The 21,125-nt window shown below is 39.4% G+C and overlaps 1 protein-coding gene across 1 annotated transcript in view; it reads left to right on the top strand.

Moving 5' to 3' along the window:
- LOC145775349 (meiosis inhibitor protein 1-like) overlaps window positions 1-20,837 on the top strand; it is a 59,819-nt gene extending 38,982 nt beyond the window's left edge. Inside the window, exons 8-29 of the mRNA XM_082586636.1 lie at window positions 4,863-4,932; window positions 5,605-5,634; window positions 5,864-5,998; window positions 6,528-6,612; window positions 7,360-7,448; window positions 7,712-7,814; window positions 8,370-8,481; window positions 9,522-9,582; window positions 9,814-9,935; window positions 10,581-10,713; window positions 10,859-10,970; window positions 11,331-11,358; window positions 11,688-11,815; window positions 11,909-12,019; window positions 12,434-12,614; window positions 13,090-13,197; window positions 15,207-15,338; window positions 16,463-16,617; window positions 17,217-17,292; window positions 17,554-17,735; window positions 18,659-18,841; window positions 20,468-20,837. Of these exons, the coding sequence (XP_082442762.1) occupies window positions 4,863-4,932; window positions 5,605-5,634; window positions 5,864-5,998; window positions 6,528-6,612; window positions 7,360-7,448; window positions 7,712-7,814; window positions 8,370-8,481; window positions 9,522-9,582; window positions 9,814-9,935; window positions 10,581-10,713; window positions 10,859-10,970; window positions 11,331-11,358; window positions 11,688-11,815; window positions 11,909-12,019; window positions 12,434-12,614; window positions 13,090-13,197; window positions 15,207-15,338; window positions 16,463-16,617; window positions 17,217-17,292; window positions 17,554-17,735; window positions 18,659-18,841; window positions 20,468-20,506 (2,375 nt within the window). The 3' untranslated portion in view covers window positions 20,507-20,837. The remainder of the gene's footprint in view (window positions 1-4,862; window positions 4,933-5,604; window positions 5,635-5,863; window positions 5,999-6,527; window positions 6,613-7,359; window positions 7,449-7,711; window positions 7,815-8,369; window positions 8,482-9,521; window positions 9,583-9,813; window positions 9,936-10,580; window positions 10,714-10,858; window positions 10,971-11,330; window positions 11,359-11,687; window positions 11,816-11,908; window positions 12,020-12,433; window positions 12,615-13,089; window positions 13,198-15,206; window positions 15,339-16,462; window positions 16,618-17,216; window positions 17,293-17,553; window positions 17,736-18,658; window positions 18,842-20,467) is intronic.
- Window positions 20,838-21,125: the final 288 nt, after the last annotated feature.

Raw genomic sequence — 21,125 nt, 5'->3', positions numbered from 1 at the left:
CTAGGGGCCGCTATGTTCCAGACGGTTGTTCGCCTGGTCAAACGTCATGTAGAAACTGTTCGGGTCTACTGAATATTACGTCATGGAAATTCCTAAAACATGAGCCAAAATTGCGCCATAGTTTGTAAGACCTGTGTCAAACCTGTTGAAACCGGTTTAAACATGAAATATTGCGTCACACGAACTGCTCTCGTGCCTTTGAGTTATCACAAATTTTTCTGATTCATTCTCGAAGTTGTTTGTTGGAAGTCGGTCGCACATTTAACTGGTTTATTTGGTGCTTGCTAGCTGGACAAATTCTCCGTCTTTTATCCAAGTAATCTGTATCGTAGTGACAGTTTTAGAGGTGTACGGCATTGCATCTCAATTTCGATAGCCGCGGGCTAATTTTACAGGAATACACTTTAAGAATAGACGTTTCAAGAAGTGTTTCTTTTTCGGTCACTATATGCAGACAAGCGGATCCGGGAACTTTATGTTACAATTTTCCCACGAAGTCGAAGAGATTATGGTTTACCGCTGTGACCACCGGTACGACCATTGTGTTTGACGGCTATGAAGAAGGGCCGACCATTAAAGACAACATGCATCAAAGAAGAGGACGTAATCTTCATCCCGTTGTCAACTTTACAGCTGAGACTATGTTCACAGGCAAGAAGGAGGAGTTCCTTTCACAAGATGCCAATAAACAAAATTTGATTTGGATGATAAGTGGTAAACTTCGGGAACAAAATTGCACCGTGGTAAATGCATCTGGGGATGCTGATGTAGAAATTGTGAAGGCCGCAGTGGAGACATCTCTTCCCCAGACAACAACGCTGATTGGAGAAGATACCGATCTCCTTGTGTTAATTGTTTACTATGCACAAGAAGATAGTAAGGGCCTTTATTTCAGGTCAGAAAAGTCCAAAGCTGATGGCAGTACCAAAGTATACAACATCAACCGTTTGAAAAAAATCTTTGGACATGACATGTGTCCTGAGTTGATATTTATCCATGCCATGACTGGTTGTGACACTACGTCTCGGATATTCGGTGTTGGCAAGAAGACTGCTTTTCGGATACTTGTGCATGGAGATCCTGTTCTTCGGTCTTGTGCTAAAGCATTCACTGCTCCAAACCAGACCACAGAGATAATAATCGATGACCTTGGGTGCCAAGTAATGGCTGTCTTCTTTGATGGCCAGAGCACAGATTCCCTTGCGACAATGCGATACAACACCTTCAGCAAGAAAGTTGTCTCTGCTTCATCATTTGTAACGCCCGAGCGTCTGCCACCAACTGAATCTGCTACCCAATTTCACTGTCGTCGGGTTTACTACCAGATACTGGTCAGGATGGGAAAAGCAGAGAGTATGGATGTCATGAATTGGGGGTGGAACCTGCAAAAGAATCGGCTCATCCCACTTATGTCAATGAAGGCTGCTCCAGAAAGTCTCTTGAAGGTCATTCATTGCAACTGCTCCACTGCCTGTAAGACACTCCGCTGCTCCTGTAGAGGATACGGACTACCATGTACCGCTGCATGTGGACTATGCCAACTGCAAGAATGTGACAATCCACATAACAAGTTTCTTCTAGACGAGTCGGAAGATGATGAATAGAGAGCCGTAGGCAATAAGACAACAAACGGGCTGATCACCCTGGTTTACGATTTACCTTTGTAGCCTACTGTTGTAATTCTGATGATTTTCTGAATGTGTCTGTGTCCAGACTTTAATGGTACGCCATTCTTTAGAACAGATTAATCCCCTGTATTCATCTACTGTAGGAGGCCAAGTATGAGCCTCCTGTGGGTTGCAGTTTTTCTTAGATGCCTGTATTGATAGTACCTGTTGTGCCGCATGTAATATTATGCTGTTATGATAATTCCATCTTATTAGGGGAGATTGGGGACACTACGGACGGATTTTCGAGTGTTTTGTTTTCGAAAAAATGTTTTATTTTAAAGTGTACTGGAAACCGTTTTGCACCAATACATATGGAATTTATTCAGATGAAAAGTGAGGAGTAGTCTCTGAAAATTTTACCACTGTTCGGCTTATCAAGCTGCCAAAAGTATAGAAACTGAAATGTTGGAAAACCACTTTTCTCAAGCTCGTGTTACATAATGGAAGTCAAGATGATTTTGTTTGCGGTTTATCTCAAGTCTCAAGTGAATTTGCTAATGTCGTGCTCTGCTCTGTCTGATGTTCGCCTATCGCTGCGTCCGAAATGTCCCCGGGCTCCCCCAGGTCGTATATTATATACAAATCATACGTATCTCAGTAGATAATCAGCCTATCGTAATTTAACCTATTTAATTCGATTCATTGACCCCGAAAACCTAGGGATAGACACCTAAACCGCCTTTCTAGCTTGAATAGCAATTGAGATATAGGCAATATAACATCCCGGCGGCCATCTTGAAAATGACCCCTTTCTGGAGGTCCGATTTTGGTAGACTTTTAGTATGTTATTTAGTAGGCCCATAGGTAACAGAATCCGTTGAAAAACCTTTTGTATCAATTTTTTGGGGTTCAACCTTATATTGACTCGTCTAGTAGGGGTTAAGGCGTTAGGAGTTACTGGTTAGGGGTTACGAGTTAGGGGTTACTGGTGAAGGATTAGGGGTTAGGGTCTTATTTCAACGTTTAGCGACGTTAAAACGATGTAAAAGCGGCAATGATAATTAGGCTACGGTACCCAATAATTTTCAAAAAAAAATGTCAAAAAATTACCAAATAAGGAACTCACCGAAAAAGGCTCTCACCGAATCGGACTCATTGAATTGGACTCACCGAATAGTAGCAGACCCACCATCCTAACCCTAATCAGGAATCTAAAATTTTCCTAAGCACGAATTTTTTTTCTGTAACACGAAATATTTTTCATTACCCACTCTTTAATTCTGAAGATATATTTTTTTGGTGGTAATCCACTTCTAGCTACTTGCGTCTACCTTGCAAAACAATTTATTTCAGGCTAAAACTCCATCAACTTCGGATATACGGAAGAAGATCGTGAATTGGGAACAGGATTTTCCTGGAAGCGGAAAAATCCCTAATGCGCAATTAGGCAATTCGTGGACACAACAATTCTTTCAATTGCACGTTTATTTTGGAATAAATTTGCTTCCATTTGACATGGTTAGCTCCTGCATATCTACTGATTATTTTCACATAGTTTCATCCGAAAAAAAAAACAAACCTTGGCGTAATGGATCCCGAAAATGATGTTGGTCTGTAGGAAAATATGTATAAATTACTGCGGATCCGCAATTTTCCTAATGCTTATTTATTTAGTGAAAAAATATCAATCCAAACATTTTAAAGACTTGAGAACAGAATAGCAGTGATTACATTACTCATCAATTGATTGATTGAATGTTTATCCTCGGACTGGGAAAGCTTCTTGCAGAGCTTAATCCTGGCAGTTTTGCATACTTGTAGACTAGAGGCTTTGAATCACTGACGCAGGCCCGGTCCCCGAGATTGACAGAGTGAAGTTTCCGATTGTTGAAGTCTTGTTGCCAGGGAATTATTCCATCCATTAGATGCCGCTGAATGGAGAGCAGTCCTCAACGTGCGTTGCTCAAGCGCACATACCGAGAGTCGAACCAGCGCCGCTTGATCTTGAAGCTTCTTCGTTCCATAAGTTGCGCGCTAACCAACTGAGCTATCGGGGCGGACACCATTACACAACGCAACAGTAAAAAAAAAAGAAATTTATTAAAGAAATTAAAATGAACAACACAGCATAAGAAACACGAAAACAACACGGAGGAATTAAAATGATTTAACAAAGTCTTCAAATATTTTGACTCGCTCTGCGTGACGAGTGCGCGCGAGACGTACTATGGCATCATAGTTAGTGCATTGCCATTTGTTGCCTTTAAGAGGCAGCATGGATGCAACAGGTATTACGTCACATGCTGGGTAAATGGAGCTGTCCGGATTTAAATCATCCGGGACATTTTGCATATTTCAAACATGTAGCCTACTATGTTCCTGTTACTGACAAATAAACCATTGATTGATTGACATTTGTAAATTTGCCTCCGGCTCTGAACACCCCCACACTAGCCTGTATAAGTGTATAATATACATGTTTAAATAAGTTTCTGCATTCTCTAATGCATATTTTGAATTATATCTGCATCCTAGGCAAAGGCCGCTCTTGCGCAATGGTAAAATTGCTCGAAACCCGACATTTACCATCGCCATCTAGCGGTTGCTGTTTTGAACTTTTATTTGCCACATAGCGCTAGAGTATTATTTTCCGATTTTATTGATGTTTCGATGGCAATTCTAGGTTCTACAGAAGAGATTTAACAGTAAAGTTAGTGCAGACGGTCAGAAAGTTTTAATTTTATTAGGGACAGGGTTTTGGGCCTAGGTGAAATATTTGCTGAAATCTGAAAAGCGGTTTTGGTATAATTTTTAGTGCAGAAATAGGGATAGCAATCTTCTTACCTGTGCCATTTCAGTTTTTGAGTTTAAACAAACATTAGCCTGTTTTATTTGAAATTTGTGTTTCGGGTTATTATACCAAAAATTTGTGTTTAGGGGAATCACTAGTATAGTAAATTTCAACTTCCTAATGATAGTAACTAGCTAAACTGACTAATATGCACAACACCGAGCAATACGCATTACGCAGTGAGCAAATACTGCAGGAAAACAGCAATTCAGAAAACAGAGAAACAAGCGAAAAGTATAAAACTGAATCAGAAAACAAATCTCTCTATTTTTCTGTGCACTGCTCGCCTTTATCAGACCTATTTTTCCTGCTGTCAGTGAGCTCCTTTCAAGCAAAGAGTATGTTGCGACAAAAATGTTTCACTTTCTTTTCCATAAGTAGTGTCGATGCATACATTTCAGGGGTGAAGTCAATATGCAAAAGCTTACAACACTTACTACCTGGGAATGCTATTCACATCATTAGTTCCGGGTAAGTTCGAATTGTTTTCAACGACGCAACTTATGTTTTCAATTATGGTTACGATCCCTTTTTCTGTTGGTTACAACACAGTATAGCCTAATTTTATAAGTGCTCGTGTTTCGTGTAAGTACATGCTCATTGCTCAGATTCAGTTTGTTTTAGGTGCATTACTGAGTTAGTTTAGTTGTTTGTTATTGATATACAGCATATATATAAAGTCTTGTTACAATTGACTTTAAACAACATTTCAAAATTGTAACAGAACTTTATGAACACCCTGTATATTGTTGGAGGTTAACTGATCGGTTTGCGAAAGTTTTAAAGAAAAGTTAAACAGTACGCTTGGTATTTATTTTCTGACAAGTTTCATATTTTAAATATGAGCCTAAAAAAAGTCAAATTTCTTGTTTAAAACAGTCTGAATTACTTGCAAAAAAAAAATATATCAAAAACAGTTAATCAACTAGCTTGGCAATATAATCTTTAAAAATGTAGCAATGAACCGAGAGAGGCTTTTCTGCAACGTAATTGCATTTTTAACGGTTCTGAATGTATGTAGCCTTTAGCCTATTGTTTCAAATAAAATGTGTAAAAATAATAAAACCTTTATTTCGGTGTTAGTTATAAAAGATCTGACTTTCTCAATAAATTAGTTCATTATCGTGTTGTTTTTTTTCTTAGATATCAAATTCTTAAAGTGTTTTTTGATCGGTAAGTTGTTTTTCACATTTCATGTCGAGTCATTAGGCTATTTGGTGTGATTTTAGGCCATTTTATCTTGCACATAGCAGTTTAACTTTGATGTGAGTAGTTATTCCGATTGGCTTTTTATATGCTGCTAATCACAAGAAAAACATCACGATTATCGCATAGCATACTGCAACAGTGTTGACATAATGATAAAATTATTGTTTTAAAGCAAGGATTGTTTTCAACTTAGACAACCTAGCCACATACCATTGCTACACACACTCAGCTCTTTTGACCAAGTTCTGCAGGCGATCAATGACGGGATTGCAACATCCCAGCCTGTGGTGGTTGGCAAAGCGATGGAAGCCTCAAGCACTATGCTTAAGTGAGACAATTTGAACAAAAGAAAATGTAACATTATCGTTTTTCTTCATTGTAACATCATTTTATAGGAGTAGGTAGTTCCCAACTGATTTGCTTGTGAACCATTGTAGAATAAGATATACGTGAGTTCTAAATATATATTATAAAAAGTGAAGCATCATGTTGCTACTAAGTATGTTAATATCACCATGGGAATAGGCATTTATCAAAGGAGCCACACGTGTTTGACAAAAGCAATCCTGCCCGGGCAGTTAAGTCATAATCACCTGGTTTTGTGTGAGGTCACGTCGTGATGGCTGCTCTCTAGTAGCCTTCCGGTGTAGTCCCGGAAAATCGTGAATCTGGGGTGGTAAAAGGATAGACTCTCGACACCAGAGGCTCACACGACGACGACATCGTGATGGATTGACCTAGCTTTCTTACTCCAAGAGCAAGTTTGTCTCGACGTACTCTTAGCCAGGTTTGCCAAATTGGGCATATCTTGATCATTCCCGTAAATCACTCATTGTTTTGTTTATTTTTTGTGATAGACATCTTCCTCATCCATTTCCTTGTCAGGACTTGTTAAGCTTGTTACAACACATGGAAAATTCTATTCCTGGCCTTCTTGATATTGTAAGACTTTATATCTGAGGTGCTTCATATGTATCAATTTGAAATGTAACATCAACAATCGTTATGCTTCACAGTAACTAGTTATTAGTAATAAAAAATGCTAGCCTATTCACCTTTTTGCAATTTCAATGGTTACTCAACAGAATTAATTTTCATTGCACAATTTATTTGAGACTTAAGATTGTTCAGGCTAGGTAGGCTGAGTCTGCTACTATTCGGTGAGTCCGATTTGGTGAGTCTGATTCGGTGAGTTCCTAACCTCTAACTCCTAACCCTAACTCCTAACCCCCAACCCTAAAACGGCAATGACAATTAGGCTACGGTACCCGATAATTTAAAAAAAATTGAAAAAATCCCCCGTTAAGGGATCGGACTCACCGAAACGGGCCATTCCGAGGTAGGCTGCAGTTCCGCCGCGTTACCTTAGGGCTTACGCGCTTGACTCAAGATCAAGCGGCGCTGATTCGACTCGGGGTGTGTGCTTTAGCAACGCATTTCAGGACTGCTCTCCATTCAGCGGCACCTAGTGAATGAAATAATTTCTCGGCTACAACTATGGAAACTCCACTCCATCAATCTCCGTGACTGGGTCTGCATCAGTGGTTCTTAGTTTATATTTCGCGCAACTGCCAGGATTAAGCTCTCAAAGAAGCTTTTCCAGTCCGACGATTTGTCAAATCAATCAATTTGTCAAAGATCAAATCAATCAATATTTCTAAAGATGATTGATGGTTTCTGCAATTCCAGTGTGGCACTGAAAGTCAGCGAATGAGTGAAGAAGTGTTTGACGGAGGAATGTGTTTTCATATGTTCGAGTTTATTCGGGAGTCTGTCAGGTTCCATAAAATTACTTTTTATGTACTGAGGGTATATACAATAGTTATCAGATTGTGTGTTTTAGTGCAAGATTTTACTCAAATATATAAATTTACGAGAACTGTTGCACGTTTAGCGTAGCACAAGTAGCCTATGTAGTTAACTGCAGTCGAGGCAGATATGACAGCAATAGGTTGAATTTGTATTAATTCTATTTGAGCACTGGTAGGCTAAATATAGCTATCTGTCACTCTTCCGGGTTTATAATTAATGTTACTTTTAGGATATCTGCTGATCTCCAACATGCTGACCCGCGCCATGAAGAGGAGTGTTTTATCGAGAGATGCATAACATCCTTGCTGAAAGTGTGGATTCCGCTTATAAAGGTTTTTTAATTTTACCAACATGTTTATTGGATATGCTTTTATGTTTGGTAATAAGCTATTAATTGTAAGGCTGGAAGATATAGAGTATTAATTCTCTTTAGATGATTGTGTGATTGGCAAAACCATCGAAATATAATCCCTTTCTATTAAAGAATTATTTCTAACTTATCTCACGATATTTTGTTGCTTGCTGATATTGCCACTAAGCTGGTCTTTATAGTTTTGCATGGTGAGAAGAGAGAAGAGTACTTTTGTTACAGCCCGTTTGTCAATGCGCGACCTTGTATAAAATTAGCGCAATTCTCAGAAACAAAACGCTATGACACATGTTTCCCTGATTTTAGACATATTCTACACATTTTTCTACTCTATTAAAATGACTTTTCATAGATTTTAAGATGGTCACTGCTAGAATTTACGATCTACAGTAAATCACAGTCTAGTTAGAACAGTTGGTTGGTATGTAAAGCACAGGCAATGCTTTGTGGGGGAGAAGTGAGAACAGCTGCCAAGCTCTCATATACCGTTCCATAACATTAGAAAACGCTTTTATAGTTACATGATGCTTGTCTTTCGTGTGCATCGACGATGGAGAACTTTTTCTTGTGCGTGTCACTGGTGTTGAGCTTACAGCGTCCTACATGTCAAGAGTTATGGAAAAAACTCGGTAAAGTAAACTAAACTGTTCTACTTATTTTTAACCAAATAACTCTGTCCAATTGTCTGTGTGTGCATGGCGAGAACAGCTTTACGTTTTTATCGTGGCATTTATCTACCTATGTGAAAGAAAAGTTGTTTTTGGTTACAATCCGTTGTTTTATTTTGACACTGACCTGCCATGTATTGGCAATTTTTATCTTCAGAGCATTGAACAAAATGCCTCACGACTATTTTTACATACAATGTCTCTGAGATAACAAGCCAATATTAGGGACAGTAGAATATCGGGATGCGCAACTACATCCGCTTTTGGCTTATCCGCAACACTAGAAGGGTTACGATTTTTTCTGATTTACAAAATAATGTACATTTTATAGGTTATATAAGAAGAATGAAGTGGGTTTTAAAGTAATTTAAGGTTTTTAGTTGAAAACAAGCGAGCAACAAAGCGTGAAAAAAATGTCAAATTGGCAATTGACCCTTCTAATATTGGCGGAACAACGGAGTTGCGCGTCCCGTAATCTACCGTCCCTAGCCAATATTAATAAAAGCATAACAGTTTTGAATAGATGCCATTGTTTTTACGTTTATTTACTATGCGGAGACATCAGAATGATGTGATGTTACTGTCATCGTCATCATAGCCTTGGTATCCAGAGTCTATCCTTTTTAGCATCCCAGTATTGAAGGTTTTTTTTCCGGATTTCACAATGCATGATAAACCAATTTCAACCGTCAGAATTAGTTAAGAAGCAGGGACTGTGATTTTATCTACTACTAAAATTCATCACGAAGTTGGTAGCACTGCTCTGATGTATCATGGGTTAGCGTGACATCCTTATCAAGCTTTCAATCTGCTGTTCGAAATTTGGGAGCTGGTCACTAATGTATTGTTGAATGTCTGTCTTTTAAGCTAAGCGTTGAAACTTATTCACTAGCCTAATAAACTTCATTTGAACTGTAGACATCCTTTTTTTGAAGGAAATTATTGTCCTCATCGTATCAGTCATGCGTGTATTTGATTTGAGTGTTTTTTCGTATTTTCAGTTTTCGAAAATTTTATAGACGTTGCTTTGAAGCTCAAGACAAAATATCATCGAGACGAAAAGTGAGTTCTATCATTTCATTGAACAGGCTCTTGTAATTCACGATACATCTTTTATTTACACTCTGATTGGTATAATTTTTCTGTTACACTATTATGCAAAGCCTGATAAGTAAAGGAGGCCTAACAACAGAAAAAAATCAGATTTTATTGCCGAGATTAATCAGAACCGTGCAAAGATTTTGTTAGCTTTTGTTGATATGACACTAAAGTATAGATTGTACGTTTTCACAGCTGTTCATCAACCGCCTGCGCAATAGTTGACTTTTTGTGCATATTGTCGGACCCTCTGCTTCACATTTTCAACAGTGCTGGCAGCGATGAAACGCTGAGGAGCGGCTACATAAATTTAACAGGTAGTTGGCGGTTGACGGTCACTATTTTGCGATGTGTTGTCAGCATCATCACGACTTGTTCCTAAATAAATGCAAATACATAAAATAATTCACAAAAGAAATAATTTCGTTTCGAAAGTTTCGTCTGTGACGTAGGCTACTTGCCATAGAGGTCTACACTACAGCTATTTTCAAATTGGCTAGTTGCAGCACTTACACAAGCTAGCGGGTGTGAGAGCGATAACGCCTGAACTTTTTCAGACCACGAAAAATTATTTTATATCACAATATTTCCAAACAGATTACAGTACTTCGCGGTCTGCGTGGCAGGGGTGTAAGGACTTGAACTGCAACATGCATGGCACGTGAAGAACATGAAGAGTTCACAATTCACATGCATACGTAGCTTGTGATGGCTTTGTCGTACTGTGTTAATTTAGCTGTAACGACGAAATATTTTGATCATTTTGTAGTTGTGTGTTGCAGGCTAGGTTGTTAGTTTTTTTTGTTTTTTTCTATGGACTACCTCAAGGATGTAACAATAGCAGGTGTTGATACAGGTGTTGAACACTTATCAAATCACAAGTAAGGGTAGCTCAAGAAGTAGCCTATGGCCTATCATAGGCCGTGAAGTGCTGATATTTACTCTTTTTTTTACTGTAACAGGAAAGTCCATGGATTTGCTTGTATATCTTGGAGAATGCGCCATTTCACCAAATGGACAAATTGACCGCACTACCTTAAGTCTGCAGTGTGCGACACTGACGCTACTAGCGCTGCTATACTGGCAAGAAAAGCAGTGAGTCGATAGTAGGCTAGATTTCGAGTTGTAGCGTCGTATTTCTAAACGAAAAATATTGTTGCGATGAAATGCAGGAATGCAATTCAACCCGTACTTGAATATCACGTGCTCTGGAAAACTTACATTTCTTCCCTTTATTTAGCTTCCTGCCGTTGGATGATGTTCATCTACTGTTGAAGCAACACTCTTCCGTTCATGGGGATTTAGCAGAATTTCCATTGTTTGCTGTCAAGTTTATCTTCTTTCTTCTTGCTGTAATTGATTTAACTGTCACGCTATGCCATGTGTCAAGTTTGAGATGTTCAATGGCTTTAATTTTTTTTTTTTTACCTTAAAGTTTACATGTATTTAAAGCCAGTTTTGGTGAATGTATTCTTTTGATCATTTAAAATTTAGATTGATTAATCATTAATACAGTGGTTGAAATAAAGGCGCAATCATGTGAATAGCTCCGCCTCGTAAATTTTTTTTTTTTTTTCGAATTTTCATGTGTTTTTGCTGATTTTTTTCCGCTTTCATTTTGCCACCAAGTTGAAACAAGCAGATGCTCGTTAAGCAGACAATTGCGCTTTTGCGACGTGATGGGATTCAATGCAGACTTCTGTTTGTTTCAGGTTTGTCAGCAAGAATCTGAACATCCAGGTAAACGCTTTTGCTTAATCACTATTTCGACTTCTGTTGGTAACCTACAACTTGTCTTATTATGAAATATCAGGTCGCTTTTGATGGTTACGAATAGCTATCTTCTTAATATCACCACAAAAATCAGATCATTATTTATTGATTTTTGTAAGAAACCAGATACCTGAAATATCAAATGGTCTTGCGTTGTTTCTGACTAATCAAATTAAGTTGTTTAATGTTTCTGGGAAGAGCCTTTCTATCTATAGGCTATGTGCAATGTCATGATAAAGCTTTTTATTTATCATCGTGTTGATTTACAAATAAACTTTCTCATTTGTTTGTTTCAGAGCTTCCCGTTTGTGTTGTTTCTAGGTTGCTTGAAGACGATTTTCTATTTTTTCATCACCCTGCTGTACTTTCGATTGTTCTTCAGTGCTCGGGAGATGTGATCAGCGAAGAAATGAAGCTTCGTGCGGTAAGTACTGAAGCGCCACGGAAGCAGCAGTTCACAGGTAGTTTTGCTCCTGCTGCTTGTCTCTATTCAACAGCCTTGTTCGCTTAATTTCAGGTTTTTGAATGGATATCGCCTTTAGATTTGTCTGATTTTGTTTCTCACCATGATTGCAAACATCTTATGGGTTTGATGCTTTTAAATCAAGAAGTTGTGGATCTAGTATTGGTAGGCTGCATTACGTATTGTTCATATAATTTGTATAAATGTTCAGGAAAAAAGTATAAATGTTTTATGTTTTTATCTAATACCAAATTCGTTTTCAAACGTTTTTACTCTTTCCTTTAAAATTTAAGCTTCAACAGCATCATGGCGTGCAGTTTATTGTATTAGTACCATGTTTTCGTCTGTTAAATTCACCTTAAAGATTAGAAAAATTAAAATAACACTATGAGAGAAAAGTAGATCATGCATGGTAGTTTACGTTAAAAAACAGTGAAGCAAGCTTTTCGACCTTTTATTACTCTCGTTGCATCTTTCACCTCCCGTTTGATCAGACTCTGCAATTGTACATTCGTTCATTTTTGCCTTTCAATATACAAACTGAAGAAATATGACATTATGTCTGTTCTTGTAATGCAGGATGCTCTCTCCTCCTCTGTTGACCAACTACAATCAAACAAGTTGATACTAATCTTAAGTGCAGCCATTAACGAGTCTGTTGGTAACGATAGCGATGATGAGCACACTTGTTCGTTCCATTCCATGGTTTGCCGACGATTGCCTGACTTGCTCAATCTTGATTGGGATTTTGTCGCAACAGGTAGGTTAGTTTCTTATATTATTAAATTGACTTTTATACCAAGAGACAAGGGATAAATTTGATTCATTTTTGTTGAACTATTATAAGCTGCTGTTAGTTTTTTTTGGGGGGTTGGGACCCACAAGCATATTGCTATGTGTTTTATTTCGAGTAGAATATTCGAAAAACCTATGGTGCAGAGTATTTGAATTTTCTATGGCAGTTTCCAGGGCTTTTGGTTTCCAGAGTTTGGAGTTTTTATTAGTTTTGATTCGATTCTACATGTTTGATAATTTCATTGTGTCAAAATCAGTTGTTCTATTAGAACTTTATTGTCTACTTTTGCTCCATTTTAATGGAAAGTTATATTAAGATAAATTCATCAAATTCACTGATTGCACTATAGTAGTCGACTGCGTTTTCTAAACGTGTCGAATCTTAAGTTTTTTCTTTCTCTGTAACATGTGTTCTGTGTTTATATATTTTGCATGCAAAGTTCCTACCCCGGTCACTTTGTCGCTTCTCAATCTTTTGCAACGGGTACTTGGAACAAAGGGGATGCCAGAAGACGACGCGCTTTACCTACATCGTATTTTGCGTAAAAGTAAGGCTTGTCGCGTGTTAATCTAGCTCCGATGCGACCGCGCTGCGGTGTGGCAACACGAAGTCACATGCAAAACATACTGTACGAACAGAATACTTGGCATGTCATACACGACGATTTTGTTACTTCTTTTTCGTATGTCACACCGCCGTTGCCCAGATCATTGTGCAAGCTTTTGCTCTCCCGTTGAACGTGACCACATCTCGTGCAGAGCACTTTGCTTTTAGATCAGGGCAATTGAGCAGTTGTTGCATCGTTTGCTTCTGTCCGTATTCCCAACTAGTGTTGTCTAAAGCAGGGGTCCGCAAATACTTTTTGGTGCGACCCAAAAAGCAATCGTTCGAAGTCTTCGCGACCCAAACGTTTCGGAAGCATATAATTTTGCGCAAAACACTTTGCAAATTAATATCAATTCCAATACGGTCGTCCCCACTTATTAGGGCCACATCGGGACCGGACGATTTTGGCTGCGGGAGACAATTTTCTACCACTCCTATACCTTCAGTAATTCCGGAATGGACCAAATGGGGCTTAATAAGCGGGTGGACCTATTAACCGTGCACTTCGTCGTCGTGCAAGCCTCTGAGGCCGAGGGTCTACTCTATCCTTTTACCAGCCCAGACTCAAGATGTTCCCGGACTACACTGAAAGGCTATTAGAGAGAAGCCAGTATTTAGTTTCATCATCCATGACACGCAGACCTTCCACTCCGTTAGGTGGCTTGAAGATGATACAGTTATTGATGATGTGGTCTGCAGTCTGTTCCTCGGCACCACGTTCACAGGAGGAGGAAGAGGCCAATTCCCCAATGGCGCATGGTTGACCGGAACAGCCCGACGCCCGTACGAAGACGGTTGAGGCGCACCCATGCTTGTCTTTGTAGTGTCAGGCCGATGGGGCATGTGTCGGCGTTGGGGATGAACGAATGAAGTCCGGTGGTACTTGACTTCCTTTCAGAATTCCATTTATAGTTCGCCCAAGTAGCCGCAGAGATGAAGTTCATCTGCTGCGTTGATCAGAAGTTGAGCGGCTGGCACGAATGGTTGTCTTGACTTCAGTCGACTGGGGTGCTGGTTTGGGGAAGCAGAGATCTTGTGGTGGAGAAGATGGTTAGGCTTTAGTGCTCGTCGGCTAAGAAACAGAGTGGCTTCTTCGTGACGAAGCTCAGAAAGTTGGATGCCAGCGAGAATGGCAAAATTATCCAATGGTGCGGGACGCATGCATCCGGTAACTGTGCGCAGGGCGCTGTTTATGGAAGTGCCGATGTTATGGCAGTGTGCACTGCAGCACCAAACGGGTGCACAGTACTCTGCTGAAGAGTAGACAAGGGCTAAGGCTGCTATACGCAAAGTGTCAGCCCTCGCCCTCCAGCTGTGGCCTGCCAGGCGCTTGAGTAGTGCAGCGTGGGATGTGAGTTTCTTGCGCAGTGACACCAAATGGTGGCGGTATGTGTACGATCTGTCTAGTGTCACCCCAAGATATTCTGGTTCGGGGCAGAAGGTCAGAGGTTTTCCATTGTTCTGAACATGTAGCTCACGATCAACTTCCCGACTGTAGGCTATAGGTGGAAAACTGCCGCCAAAGTTTGTTTTCGCTAAGTTTCAGTCGCCAGTTCTGGAGATAGCCTAAGCTGAGAGAGTTTTCATGCCCTGGCTCAAGCTGTCTTCCAGGCTATATATATAACCGTGGGCTTAACTACTGTACTACAATCGAAAGTATAAATTTTCTTGTAGCCTACCAAATTGTACGAAACTCAGCACATCAAAGACTATATGATTGTATTTATTTTTGCCATACAAGTTATATTTATGGTAATTTTAAACCGTTTTGCGACCCACTGTGAATGGTCTCGCGACCCAAATTTGGGTCGCGACCTAGTATTTGCGGACCCCTGGTCTAAAGGAATATCTCCCTGCATCAACGACTGATGCCACGTCATGCATTGGTTTGTTATTGTAATGGTGACATTGTTCATATTAACCTGCTCATACGCTGTTTTTTTTCTTCAGTGATTCTACTTGTTGTGAATGGAACAAAGGTATCATCGGAAAACATCATTTGTGACGAGATTTTGGTGTCACTATTAGACATCATCAACGCGATGTTGAACTGTAGGAATGATGAAAGAAACTGTCTACCAGGTTGTAAGCTTTGTGTAATCACGGTTCGGTTATTTCGTTTTTACAGAGTTAACATTTCCAGCTAACTAGTTTAGCGGCAGCACAGCAAGGGTATTTGTTTCTAGAGGATATTAGCAAGTTTGTACGGGATGAATTCGTACGAAAATTTATTCTGGACCGAGTAAGGAGTCGATATAAAAGTCAACTAAATAGAGCGAAATATCTGCGTGTCTTAGGTGATGAGACCAAACTTAAACTGATCTCCTGTCACCTTTCGGTGTATTTCGTGAGAACATGGACACTCCGGAGTGGTGTTCGGATAGAGCAGTGGTTCCCAACGTTTTTAAAATTTTGTGGCACCCCATGGCGGACCAACGATCTTTCACCTCGAATGCAGCAGGTTGTTGAAACAAACCTTATCTGTTTCATATCAAACACATTAAAATTGATATTCATAGTCTCTTTCCTTGACTTACAGCTCTAATGCAGTGTGAAGAAAAGTAGGCAAGTTCACTCGTTGTGTCTTTAGGAAAGGCAATTAAATATTACCACCTTTTGAAACAACATAATGATAGTAACGGCAATTTATTTGGAGATTGAATGGCACGTTGAAACGGCATTTTGAAAAAAATTGAAGTTTTCATTATTTTAAAGTTCGCCACTGAATTTTAATGCAGGCTGCTGCTCTTCCATTAGCACACAAAAGGGTAAAAACCTTTCTATGCATAGCATTCACCTACTAAATGAACAACATTCGACAGTCAGCACAGCTGGTACGAATGTACAAACATTGCATGTGACGTCACAAAACCGCAACAAGAAAAGGGTGCCACACTAGAAATTTGTAGTTACGATTCGTATACGGTACTATGTAACTACAGTAATTAACTATACATCGTATATGATAGAGCCTATGACAGAAAATAATCCTTAATGATGTAACAAAAACAGTCGTGCATGAAAATTTCACCAGCAACATTGATCTTAGCTAACCGTTTGAAGACAGATAAAAACTGAATATGAGAAAAAGCTCGCGGCACCACAGAGTATTGTAAATGGCACCCTGGGATAGAGCCTCAGCCCCAGAGGTTTCAACAACTACGGCTGAATGCCAATGATTTTCAACTTAAAACGAATGTTTGCAGAACTTTCCCTTGTGCTTGACCGCTCGGACTTTTTGATGACACTCGAGCAGCTTCTGTCCCGACCAATCAATAGTTTCATTGTTTGTGACGTTCATTATTCGGTTTTTCAACTTCTTTCTACTCTAATCTGCCATGAACGCGAATACACAGCCAAAGTAAGACTAATTATCAGTTTACATTGCAATTTAAGTAAAAATGAAATGGCCATCTCGTTTCCGACTTGCCCCCTATAGCGACGACGAGCACATTTGTTCGTTCCATTTCATGGCTTGCCGACTGCCGACGTTTCTTTTGTCAGTTCATGCGCTTTTTGATTGTACTCTATAAATCTGTTCACGCGCTTTTCTTATGAGCGCTTGAACTTATTTCTCGTATTTGGAAAGGCAGCGACTTATCCGCTGCGTCATCCCATAACAGAAATAGGTAGCCCAAAATACATTTTTTGTGAGTGTTTTTGGTTAATTTAAAGGTAACATTATTTTTCCGTTAACACTAGTTTTTGTGGCATTTAAACATACATCGATCAATTAAATGATTGCCAAAGTGGGCACCTCATAAAATCTTACTTTGCCCTCTCTGAAATCTGATTAGACCACATCATTGAGCAAGACCATACTTTTAGGTCTCCTTAATTTGACATTAACTCCTGGATTCTATGTAATGTGTTTTCTTTTTTGTTTAGTCATGTTTTGTTATAAATTTGTATTTCTTTTAAAATATGTAGCCTAAGCTGCAAAAGTTTTTTGTGTTGTAGATTGGATACTCAATAAAACAGAATCCTGAAGAATTACTCCAATATATCGAAGGTTATTTTGGACAGCGATTCCAATGTAAGTTGTTTGGCTTTTTGTGGAAAGACTCAACATCACGATGTTACAGACTTTTTCCATCGAAACGTACTACATCAACTGTAAGATACCTTTGATCTTATTTATTCCACTTATAGTGTTGTATCATGGACTTCTTTATTGTTCCGCTTTGATGAAACATGTAGCCTACAAGCACATCTTTGTTATTGCTAACTTAGTTCATTTATTATAAGTTTGAATTTAATTAGGCTACTATAAATTTTACGTGTCCATCATATTCAGGCGGAGTCTTGATGTGTTGGAGTTCACTGTTCAAAACCAAATTTAAATCAAGATTGTTTTGTTTGGAGCCGGTTGTCAAGCAATCAGATCGATTGCTCAACCGACATGACATCATTCTAGCTCCTCTCAACCGTGACTTTATTGTTCGACTTTATACTATGGCATTAAACTGCTCGGCCAAGGTATGTATGTGGCAGTATTATTGCACTGTCAGTGCCGGTCTTAGGGTATTTCCGGCCCTGTGCGGATTTTGCTTTGCTGGCCCCAATGACAATGATCCAATTCAGTAGCGTAGCTAAGTGTTTTGAAAGGGGAGCGGGGTGGTGGCGGCATGATCGCCGAAGGCGACACCCAGTGGCGGGGGGTCTGGGGGCCTCCACCAGAAAATTTTGAAAAAATACTTTGAATTTGGGGCATTCTGAGAGCATGTTCAACAAAAATTTGGGCATGAATATTACAGTAAAATGGTGCTGTCCGGCGGCATAGCAAAAGGATAAGATCATGCTTTCTTTGGCATTTTTCGGAAATAAAGCTATGTCTCTATGACATGTTGAGTCTGGATGCAACCTATTTCGTTCCCTGAAAAATTCGTACCCTGAAATCGTGTAACAAAATCAAATTTCGACCTATTTCGTCCCCTGAAAAGATCGAGTGAAACTTTGAAATGTTTGCGGCAACTCCGATCAGCGACTTCGGCTATGTTGTTTTTTTTTCTCGATTTTTTCAGGGTACGCAATGTTCAGGGGACGAAATAGGTTGCACTCGTTGAGTCCCTATGTTTTCTTGTTGCTAATTCCTTTGTTGACTTCACTTGTTGAATTTTTCCATCGGAAATGACAAAATTACTGCATTTTCTGAGTTAATTGCGTGCCCCTAATTTGCGGGCCCTGTGCGATCGCACGGTTTGCACACCCCAAAGACCGGCACTGGCACTGTAAAATACTTTCTACAATGTTTTAATCCTTAATTCAATGTTTGGATAAACCTTTTACTATAAATTGTAATTTTTTGCATTTAACAAAAAAATAAAGCGCTAGCCTAATCGAATATGCTCAATTGATTTTCCTTTTATTGGCTATAATCACATACTTAGTGCTTGTTACAGGGCTTTCCTCTCATTCATGAGATATCTCTGCGTTGCGTACACTCTATTCTAGTGTACGTGCGCACCGTCACTGACGACCTGTTCTCAGAATTATCGACCAGCCCTTGGTTATCATTTTATCTCGGTATGAAAGACGTCATCAATGAACCAGAGAAAACCGAAGCAACTCGTCTCCGACTTTTGGTTGAAGCTTTGAAAGATTGTTCTTAGTCTAACTTGAACATTGGGCGTAAACTAATTGATGCGCAAGCTTATGAACTTCGGATAGGCTATGATGCATTCATCAAGGTCCGATGTGTAGTGAAAGCTTTCGAGAAAATCTTAGAACTTCTATAGCCTAAATTGAAGCCATCTGGGCTGTGGAGTCGGAGGGATTTTGGCGTGTACCTAATCCGCCAGTTATAAACCAAGGATTCGTAGACGTAACTCGTAGCCTATATTTTTAAGTTTTGTCGCATTCCACCTTTTTCTAGACCTCTGCTTTGTTTGGCATAGCCTACATTATTTTTCGTTGTGATGGTCAGAAATAAAAACAAACTGAAACTGATTTTTCGCCCGACTCCACAGCCCTAAACTATAGGGCTAAAAGTGTTAAGTAGGCTAGGTTATACTAGGTCACTGCTGTATCAGAAATTTTGGTTCTCGGTAAACTCCAGGAGGTCTATATGAATTATTGTCAGTTAAATTTGCACACGATTGAAATATCCAAACATAGCCTAATGCTGATAATAATGCATTTTTGTGGTGGAATTTAATGTGTTTCGCAAGCTAAATAGTTATCATGCTGCCAAAGCGAAACTCAATTTATTGGTAATTATCCCAGACAGCAAACATTGAATCAATTTGTCAATCACGGATTTTGTTTCTGGGTGTAGTGGTTTCTCAATTTAGCCTATTGTTGATCAGTGGTTTCTCAAATCTTTTAAACCGGTGGTGGAAGTTGAACAGTCACATGTCACGGCACTTTTTGTGTTCTGACATGACCGTATGTTTTATTTAGTAAAGTTCTTCGAAGAAACTTAGGCTATTGGAAATTTCCACAGAAAAAAATAGCCTACTTTGGTTTTTATTATACTTTATAAGCTATTAAATTTTGAAAAAGCTACTGGCGAAGTGTATACTGTATAAGTATCAGCAAACGAAGCCAATTAAATCCCAATGCGCTTTATGCTGTCCTTAGAAACGAAGCAATCATTTGAACGCAAACCCATCAAAAATTTAAAAAAAAACTGACATGCTTTGACAATTTAATCCTTCTTTGGCTGACAATCAACAGAAAAACTTGATATCAGTAGGCTAACACTTGCAGGACTTTCAAGTTTTTTTTTTTTGTCAAGCTGCATTACTTGATGCCCCGATAGCTTAGTAGTTACGCTCCCGGCTCAAGATCACGCGCCACTGGTTCAGCTCTCGGGGTGTGCGCTTGAGCAACGCATTCCAGGACTGCTCTCCATTCAGCGGCACCTAGTGAATGGAATAATTCCCGAGCAACAACACTTCAACAATCGGAAAACTTCACTCTGCCAACCTCGGTAACCGGCCCTGCGTCAAGACAACAGCCTCTGCTAGTATGCGAAAGTACCATAGGAATAACCGATCAAGGTTTTGTCAGTTCGAGGATAAAGATTCAAAACCAAACCTATTACTGTACTAGAAAAGATTATCAAGAAATTTCAGAGCTGACTCTCATCTTTCTTGGTAAGTAGCCTAGGTATCCTGTTTTTACTTTGTACGTTCTACATTATTGCCGAAACGTCATGTTTCTGTGGTAGGCTTAATATAATAGCTCACGGATCATTGATGTTGCAGGGGAGTGTTGCCAGAAGGAAAGGTATTTACAATGAATAAAGGAACCTGGTGCAAGGTAGGCTATCATGCACGCTGGATGGCGAAGATAATCTACACCATTGAGATTGCCGTGCTTTATGTCAAGGCATGGTCAAGAGCAGCTTAACTCTTTCAAGCTCCTATCGAGGATTTGAATTAATCAAAATGTTGCTCATCAATGTAAAAGAACATAAATCGGAGAGATTTTGACAATTCAGCCAAGCCATGGCTAAAAAATTCGAAAATCGCTTTTGATATCTGACAGCGTTTGGTCGTACTTTCTCTTTTCAGAGACGCTGGTGTGCAACAAAAGAAAAGTAGCCTACGGCCAAGGTCATGAAGAGATAGCCTACACTTTTACAGCAAAGAATCTTCTTTGAAAAGTGCCGAGCAGCATATGTCTGCCATTCATGTAGCGTACCACGCTACTGAAAGACTTATTTGGCCCATAGTCTTAGTTGCTTTTTAACGTTATTAATCTTATCTTTCTCTCCAAACGGGCTTCTCTGGGAAAAAGATGAAAATTATAACCGCATCAAAGGACGCCTTGACTTTCTCATCTCAAGGTTGTGAATGACTCTTCAGAACGAGCTCTTGTTGGACTTGTCAAGACTACCATCAGTCTGCGGTAACGAAATCA

The sequence above is a fragment of the Aplidium turbinatum genome, chromosome 8 (assembly GCF_918807975.1).
Source record: "Aplidium turbinatum chromosome 8, kaAplTurb1.1, whole genome shotgun sequence".
NCBI lineage: Eukaryota > Metazoa > Chordata > Ascidiacea > Aplousobranchia > Polyclinidae > Aplidium > Aplidium turbinatum.
Note: the sequence above shows the minus strand (reverse complement) of the source record. Positions and strands in the feature narration are given on the sequence as shown.